The sequence below is a fragment of the Camellia sinensis genome, chromosome 8 (assembly GCF_055761805.1).
Source record: "Camellia sinensis isolate YWXY chromosome 8, ASM5576180v1, whole genome shotgun sequence".
In the NCBI taxonomy this organism is placed as follows: Eukaryota; Viridiplantae; Streptophyta; class Magnoliopsida; order Ericales; family Theaceae; genus Camellia; species Camellia sinensis.
In genome coordinates this window covers 149,845,901-149,854,731 of record NC_138968.1, presented here as the reverse complement: position 1 = coordinate 149,854,731, position 8,831 = coordinate 149,845,901, and the positions used below count along the sequence as shown (strand labels likewise).

At 45.6% G+C, this 8,831-nt stretch overlaps 1 protein-coding gene across 1 annotated transcript; it reads left to right on the top strand.

Moving 5' to 3' along the window:
• Positions 1 to 236: 236 nt before the first annotated feature.
• Positions 237 to 2,376, top strand: LOC114274081 (protein ACCELERATED CELL DEATH 6-like). Its single transcript, XM_082885669.1, has 4 exons — positions 237 to 375; positions 811 to 942; positions 1,087 to 1,382; positions 2,131 to 2,376. The coding sequence occupies exons 1-4, from the start codon at positions 237 to 239 to the stop codon at positions 2,374 to 2,376; spliced, it is 813 nt and encodes a 270-aa protein (XP_082741795.1).
• The last annotated feature ends 6,455 nt before the right edge of the window (positions 2,377 to 8,831 follow it).

The window sequence follows — 8,831 nt, the reverse complement described above, 5'->3', positions numbered from 1 at the left end:
AGGCGACCTTGTGTTCCATTTATCTGTGAGTGCTGGACATCTATCCACAATCAACTTGTTGGCTTCTTCTCTAAGACAGAATGAATTCATGGACTTGTTGAAGGAACAAAATAAAGATATGAACACTGCGTTGCACGCTGCGTTGAAAAGCGTCACAAAGAAGTGGCTTTTTTCTTGATCAATGCTGATCCAGAAGTGTCGCTTTTTCTCAATAGTGAAGGAAGTCACCCTTGTATATGGCCGCGGAAGCTGGTTGGGCAAATCTTGTTAAGCTTATGATGGGAACTAAACTGGTAGCTATTGGAAGTGACTACGTAAATGATAGGATTAATGGCAAGTCACTTGTGCATGCTGCCTTTACTGGAAAGAGTAGAGGTAATTTTTATTTTTGGTTGAGGTGCCGATTTTATGTTCTGGAAAATTTATCCTTTGTCCCTTATTTTAGACGACAGCGTTGTTTCTGTCCAGTCCTTTAATAGGACCTGACGATCCAGTTTGGGCTATGACTCTACTTCGTTGATTCAATCTGTTATTTTTTTAACTTCTTATGTATGAATCATCTACTAAAATTTGACAATTACAACCAATTTATTTAATTGTAGTCTAATAAGTAGACCGGAGACAAGCCAACTCTTTAGACAAACGAAATTATTGAAGTGTGGACACATTATTTGAGACTTTCATAATCATTTAATTTCTTTACTTTATTCAATGAAAAATCATGGTAGAAAGTGTTTTCTTTACAATACTTGACTTATAGCATACACATGCATATATTTCTTTGGTTTAATTCTTTTTCTTAAATTTTAGTTGTTTTTCCTTCTGATTCATCTTTTTTCAAAATACCAGAAGTTCTTGATATAGTATTGAGCAAGAACTCAGTTCTCATCCATTCGATTGATGAAGAAGGAAGGAGTCCTTTATCCCATGCAGCATCCATTGGTTATTATAATGGGGTTTCCTACTTATTAGATAAATTTATTCAAGGCACATATCAAAGGAATCAAAATGGTTTTTTTCCCATTCACATGGTGGCTAGCAGGGGCCATGTCCAGATCATTCAAGAGTTTCTCTGACGCTGCCCAGATTCAAGTGAATTGCTCAACAAACAAGGTCAAAATACCGTTCACGTGGCAGCGAAGAATGGGAAAGACAATGTTATTAAGTATGTGCTCAAAACGCCTGAGCTTGAAAAGTTTATTAACGAAAGAGATGAGAAAGGAAATACGCCATTGCATTTGGCTACAATGCATTGGCGACCTATGATTGTGAACTTGCTTACATGGGACAAGAGAGTTCGGCTAGAGTTAGTGAATGATGCAGGTTTAACCGCCTTAGATGTTGCTGAGAAATACATTGGAACTGCACCACCATTCCGAAAGGTATGTCTTAATTTTTTTTTTTTTCAAAAAAAAAAGAAGATCCATAAATAAATGCTATCTAATGGGTGCCATTTTATATATGTTATGTATTGTTGAATGAGTTCTATCTAGGAAATTCATTCAGTATAAAATATGTGTATGTGATATTTATATTTGGATTTTGGCTACCTCAAATAGGAGGAACAAATGTGTTGTGTTGAGTTAGTTGAATTGAAGGTAGATGGAATCGCCTATTCAAACAAGTATATTGATAGTCAATTTGATTAGAATATGATCATTAAATAACACACAATTTCCTGATAAATTTCTCAAGTTTTTTTTTTTTTGATGGTTGAGAACTCAGTCTAGGTAAGATTTTGGACCAACCCTAGGAGTGTAAACTCGGGTTCAAGGCCAACCCCTAAGCCTATGGACCCCCCAAAGGTTGTGAACAGGCAAATGAGAGAGGAGTTGAACTTTAGTCCAATTAATAATATATATATACACATTAAAGATTGAACAGAAATTAAAGGCAAAATTATTCATTCAATAGAGAATGAACTATTCAAATTGGCCGTTAACTCGTCAATCACTTTGAGGAGAGTGAATATACTATTTGCCCGTTGATTTCATTCTAATTTCTAAAGCAACTTTGTTAATTGAACTAAATTAACACAATATGAAAAAATTAATTGATAAAATTAGAACTATAATAACTAAATTGACCAAACACTTGGATTGAAATTTAAAATTGTCTTGTACCATGCAGCAGTTAACTTGGATGGCCTTGAAATCAGCTGGTGCGCCAAGATCCAAGCGTCAAAAACCAAACAGGCAGTTCAAGGAAATGGGGGAAAACTATAAGGAAAGAATCAACACTCTCATGCTAGTACTAACAATAATTGCCACTGTAACCGTCACAGCCGGTTTCACAGTCCCTAGCGGCTACAAAAGCTCCGCCCCAGATGAAGGCACGACAACTCTGCTAAATAGCAACTACTTCAAAGCATTTTGATCTGTGACACCATAGCCATGTACAGCTCTGTCATAGCCATAGTAACTCTCATTTGGGCACACTTGGGTGACCTCAATTTAGTCCTCATTGCACTTAGGCTTGCAATACCACTATTGGGGTTATCTCTGGCCATGATGTCTTTGGCATTCATGGCTAGTGTGTGTCTAGTTGTGAGCAATCTTGCTTGGCTTGATGATGTTATTCAAATCTTGGGTATGATTTTTCTTTCCACTATCATGGCACTCTTTGTTCCTCTTTATTTCCCAGATACTTCTCGTTCGAGGACCTTACGATTCGTCTCTTACTATGTTCTGAGTTGGGTGATGTTTGCTTCTGGAAGTTATGACGACGATGATGACCAAGAAGAGTAGTGGCTAGGGGATTTTGCTTATATGCTGCACATTTTAGTTGATTTTGTGCTATTTGAAGAAAACCATAGTAGAATCATCCATTTTCCATTTGATAAGGCCTATATAATGTTAATATTGCCATTCAAATAATTCTTAATTAAGTTGTATTTTCTTATTATATTTTGTTTTTTTTATTTTTTGAGATTTTTTTTTTATATATATTTTTTAAAGTGCGATGCATAGTGTGGGGGGTCCAAATCTGTCCCACACTAGTCTGCTAGGAACTCTTGACCTACCTTTAAAAGTGTGCATACCTACAAACTTGCAAGAACCGTGTGTGTCTCGTGATACAAAGCGGACAATATCTTGGTACTTACTACGATAGTGGGGTGGTCCACATAAATGGCACCGTCTGTGGGAAACTTAGCTTCACCATGTGGACCCACACGCTTGGGGTAATAATGTTGGGGGATCCGAATCCATCTCACATCAGTTTGCTAAGAACTCTTGACCCACCTTATAAAATGTGCCATAACCACAGGAGACTTGGGAAATCTAGCTCCACCATGTGAACCTACATGCTTGGGGGAATAATGTTGGGGGATCCGAATCTATCCCACATCAGTCCGCTTCCCACATGGCTTGGGGGACTAATGTTGGGGGGTTCGAATCCATCCCACATCAGTCCACTAGGAATTCTTGACCCACCTTATAAAGAATGTCATACCCACAGGAGACCTTTTCTAGTAAAGGAAAAACAAAATTGTGCGTGTCCTTGTAATACAAAGCAGATAATATCTTCGTGCATGGTCTACACACAGTTTAGGAAAATTGAAGATTAATTTTTTGTATTTAAATTTTGCTAATCCAAGCTAGGCCCAAATTTTTTGAGTTAAATGCAGGCTCGAGATTGGTTAAACAAGTTTGGATAAAGGTTGGGAAAATTCTATTTTTAAAAAGCTACTTACCTCAATGCATACACTTAATGAAACTTTATTTTAATAACAATTATATCTTAAAATAAAATGACAATAATAGACATAGCTTACCCATCTCATCTATTCTCTCCTCTTTCTTTCTACCACCAATAACAACAAATGAACCAATAAACCCTTTTGTTTTCTTCCCCCCTATCTCTCTCAAATCAATTCAATTTATTTCGGTTACGGATTCAGTGGAGAATTCACTACTACCTAAAACAAAACTTCACCCCCATCAACCTAGTGGGAAAATGTAAAGAAAAATAAAGAAAAACAAAGAAATTAAAAATTTCAACTAAAAGCTAAAAAATCTCCACTCAACAATCCGCATATAGCTATGAGAGGGGAGATTTGCGCGTTAGTACGGCCGAGCTACGATAACGCCGATCATGACGAACTGCACGCCGCCGAACAATAGACTAGCTATACACGAACTAATGCCTGGCTGAGCTATAACGCGGCCGAGCGCGTAGCAGTGTCTGATGACCAAGCTAAGAGCAACTCGGGCTAGATTATGGACGCGGTTAGGGCCGGCGCGCTACTGACTGACCAGCCAAGATAAGTGGGCTTCGTGTGACCGAGAATAAAGGTAGGACGGGTGGAGGACGGTATACCTCGCAACCGGTTAGCCCAATGAACCGGTCGATGTCAGCTCGGCCATGAGTATCGCCCTTTGGCCCCTTCGCAAGAGACAGTCCGGCGATGCATAGCTCGGTTGTGTGCATGTGATGGCAACTCTCCACAAGTGATAGGCCGGTCGTGGTATTTTGGTCGAGGGTGCCACCTGGGCCAATGGCGTGAGGGATAGAGGAAATCTGCTCCAAGCATGCGCCAATACTGTTGGACAGCTCTGCGTGTACTGGTGGGAGGACTAAGCCTTTACACGCGTAAGGTGGTGAGAGGCGAGCACTGCCACCTGTCCTGGGAAGGACAGCAGAGGTAGTGCGCGCATAATCTTGAGGCTGCATGGCCAGCCTTGAAATATGGAGGAGGACGAACGTTAGAGGTATGCAATTTCTTCCCCAAAAAGAATACTCTCTCTCTAACAGTCTTCTTCTTCCTCAAGTGGACTGACTTGATCGTCGGAGGGTCTACCCGGCACACCCCCGCCGGGCAGCTCACCGTTTCTGTGTTGCCAGGTAGACGCCGTCAAGAGAAGCTTGGAGTACAAGGAGTACGGAAAGCAGAGGATATTTCACCCCCGTACAATTGGCGCCGTCCGTGGGAAAATCTTTGATACTCAACCCTTGTTTTTTAAGCTTCTTCAACCGTTTCCATGGCCAACAACAGCGAAGCCCCACTGTCCGTCGTCGATGGCGTCACACCTGAATACGTCCACTTGAGAGAAGGCCCTCCGAATATTCCAGCCATGGCGGGCCTAGAGACTCCTTCGTGAGGTGCGCGAGACAAACGCGGGAGGAGTACTGATCGCTCGTAGAGTCCGGAGAGCCGCCGACGCCGGGAGGAGTCCCATGCGCAGCGCCTGGAGCACAAACTCAAGGACCAAGACGCCCTCATTCGCAAGATGGCGGCGGAGATGGAGCTGCTGAAACGCCAGATTAAAGGGAAGGGTCTTGCTGGAGAGGGCAACCTCAGTGAGCGCACCCCGTCCCCTCGTAGTAGCAGTCGCTGCCAGGGGAGGACTCACTCTCTCTCCATCACCAGGAACTATGGGGTTGGAGATTCCGACCAAAGAGAGGGTAGGACTCTCTCTCGCGACAGCACCTATCGCCCCTCGCGCCCGATGCCGACGTCGGGATCCTCTTTCTCCACACGTTCTAGGGACTTGAGGGATGTATTGGAGGAGAGGGCGCGCCGTCGGGAGGCCCGGAGAGTGCCGGCATTGCAGAGGTTGAGCGCTCCAGTTCGTTGTAGTGAGGAAGTGGCGATGCCAACCCCCAAAGTGATGGCCCCTGCGCTGGTGGACAAAGAGTTAGCGCAACTTACAGCCACGCCGCTGTCTCCAGAGATTGAGAGTACACCACTCCCCACTGGATTCCACCAGCCAAAATTCACTTTATACGACGGCAAGACGGATCTGTACATGCATGTGAGCCATTACCGGCAAGTGATGGCTGGCCACCGGCGCAACGACGCCTTGATGTGCCTCATATTCCCAGCAAGCTTGGGAGAGCTGGGTTTGAAGTGGTTCGAAAGGCTCCCGGAGGGGAGTATTGAGGGGTGGCAGCAACTAGCGGAAGCCTTTGTCACCAGATTCAAAACCAACACACGAACGCCGAAGGAGGTCGACCATCTCCTAGGCATCAAGATGGATTCTGGATGTTCGTTGAAGGCATACAATGCGAAATACTGGGAAACTTACAATGAGATCCTCGACTGCCCCACCAATCTGGCGATCACTCAATACAAACGGGGTCTCCCAGTCGGACATAGGCTGCGAGATTCACTCACGATGCATCAACCCACAACCATGGAGTCATTGATGCAGCGGATCAATGAGCACATTCGTGTGGAGGATGATGCCGCCTCCGTGACCGAGAAGGCTAATCCGGTCGCGGCGGACAGAAAGGGTGGCGGGGAAAGTTCACTCAGTGGGGCAGGAGGATAACCGCCCAAACAACCGGTCAAAAGATCAGCGCCATGGTTCAAACTGTGATGACAGAAACAAGGACCGCCGAAACGACCGGGCTGACACTCCCCGTGATGCAGCAGAGGATGCCAAAAGAAAATTAAAGGCACGGACTGGAATCACCACGGTATTTAAAATCCCCATCTACCGCATTTGGAGCGAGATTCGAGGTGAACCCTTCATCCGTTGGCCAGCCAAGTTGGGGAGTGCGCAGAGGGGCTTCAATTCAAAATATCGCTGCACCTTTCATGAAGAGCGGGGGTACCGAACAGAGGACTGCTTGCCGCTCAAACAACACTTAGAGGAGTTGGTGACGGCGGGGCATCTTGACCAATACATAGATGGGGGCATCAAGGCCACGCCAGCGGACCAAGCCGAGCCAAACGGCCTAGCCGCCCTAGAAGCGCCCCCGCAAGGTGTAATCAACGTCATCCACGGCATCATTGAATCGGCCAGGGTCTGCGAGCTGAGAGGGATGATCAAGAAGGCTGAGCACATGAGGGAAGTGCTCTCCGTTCAGCCCGCTGTGAAGAAGGGAAAGACCGAAGAGAGGGACATCCTTTTATTCTCGACCAAGGACTTGGAAAGAGTTCAGATGCCGCACAATGATGCTTTAGTAGTCACTCTTCACGTCAAAAACTTTGACATCAAGAGAATCTTGATCGACCAGGGGAGTTCGGTAGAAATTATGTATTATGTCGCGTTTAAACAAATGAAGTTGCAAGACAAGGACTTGGCCCCCGCAACGTCCCCTCTGGTCGGCTTCAACTCACAGCCAGAATGGCCAATCGGAAAGATTATTTTGCCGGTCAAAGCGAGATCGGTCGTAAAGCAAGCAGAGTTCTGGGTGCTCAAAGTTCCATCGACTTACAACTTGATCTTAGGCAGGGGTTGGCTACACGCCATGCAAGCAGTTGCTTCGACCTTCCACCAAGTCATGCGCTTTCCGGCACCAAGCGGACAAATAGAGGAAGTTTGGGGGGACCAGGTGATGGTGAAACAATTCTTCGTTGGGTAAATGGCAGCCGAGCGGCCAAAGGGTTCGTCCAAATGATTGAGGGGCCCGAGGGTAAAGAGGTCCTTGAAGACATAGGAAAAAAGGCCGAGGAAAAATCGGTCGAACATTTGGTGGAAGTGCGCATTGACGAGAACGATCCAACTAAATTCTTCCTCTTGGGATCATCCTTGTCTAACGCCGAGCGGATGGATTATGTCAACTTCTTGGTTTCCAATTTGGAGGCCTTTGCCTGGACACCTTACGACATGCCTGGCATCGACCCGAGCTTCATTTGTCATTAGTTGGATGTCTTCCCCAATGCATGGCCAGTCATTCAAAGGACGCGCCGCTTAGCCTTGCATCATGCTGAAGTGGTGGCAGAAGAAGTGAAGAATCTGTTGGAAGCTGGGGCCATAGAGGAGGTGCAATACCCTCGGTGGATATCCAACACGGTAGTTGTTCCAAAGAAGAACGGCAAGTGGCGAGTCTGCGTTGACTACAAGACCGTCAACCGAGCTTGCCCTAAGGATAGCTTTCCCCTCCCACGAATTGACCAGCTGGTGGACTTAACCGCTGGCCATCAGAGGTTTAGCTTCCTGGACGCATATCGCGGCTACCACCAGATAGCCATGTATAAACCGGACAGAGAGATCACGTCGTTCACAACTCCCAGAGGCTTATATTGCTACAAAGTCATGCCGTTCAAACTAAAGAACGCCGGGGCGACCTTTCAGCGGATGGTAACAAAAATGTTCGCTCCTCTCTTGGGCCAAACAATGAAGGCTTATATCGACGATATGGCGGTGAAGAGTAAGGAGAAGTCTCAACACCTCGCTGACCTTGCAGAGATGTTCGCTATACTTAAGCTCCACAAGCTTCGTTTGAACGCCACCAAGTGCGCCTTCGGAGTTGGCACCGAAAAGTTTCTGGGTTTTCTGGTCACAAATCGAGGGATTGAAGCTGACCCATCACAGATCAAGGCTATACAAGACCTGGAGCATCCCAACTCCACGAAGGACGTGCAACATCTTACCGGGATGGCAACCGCGTTGAACATATTTATCAGCCGGTCTTCTGATCGTTGCAGGCCCTTTTTTGAAACTCTGAAGTCCAAGTTCTTCTGGGATGACGAGTGCGACCGCGCACTAGCAGACCTGAAAGCATATCTCTCCTCAGCCCCTATTTTGGTCACACCTCAGCCGGGCGAAGAGTTGTACCTCTACTTGGCTGTCTCTCAACACGCAGTCAGCGCGGTATTGGTGCGTGCTGAAGGCATCCAGCACCTACCGATCTTCTATGTAAGCAAGACTCTTATCCTAGCTGAAACGAGATATCTTCCTTTAGAAAAATTGGCGTTGGCCCTAATGATGGCGTCAAGAAAGCTGGCACACTATTTTCATGCCCATACAACAGTTGTGTTAACCGAGTTCCCGCTCAAAGTGCTTTTTGAAAAGGCAGACTTCACTGGGAGAATTTTGAAATGGGCCGTGGAATTAGGACAATATGACATCAAGTTCCGACCGCGCACTGCAATCAAG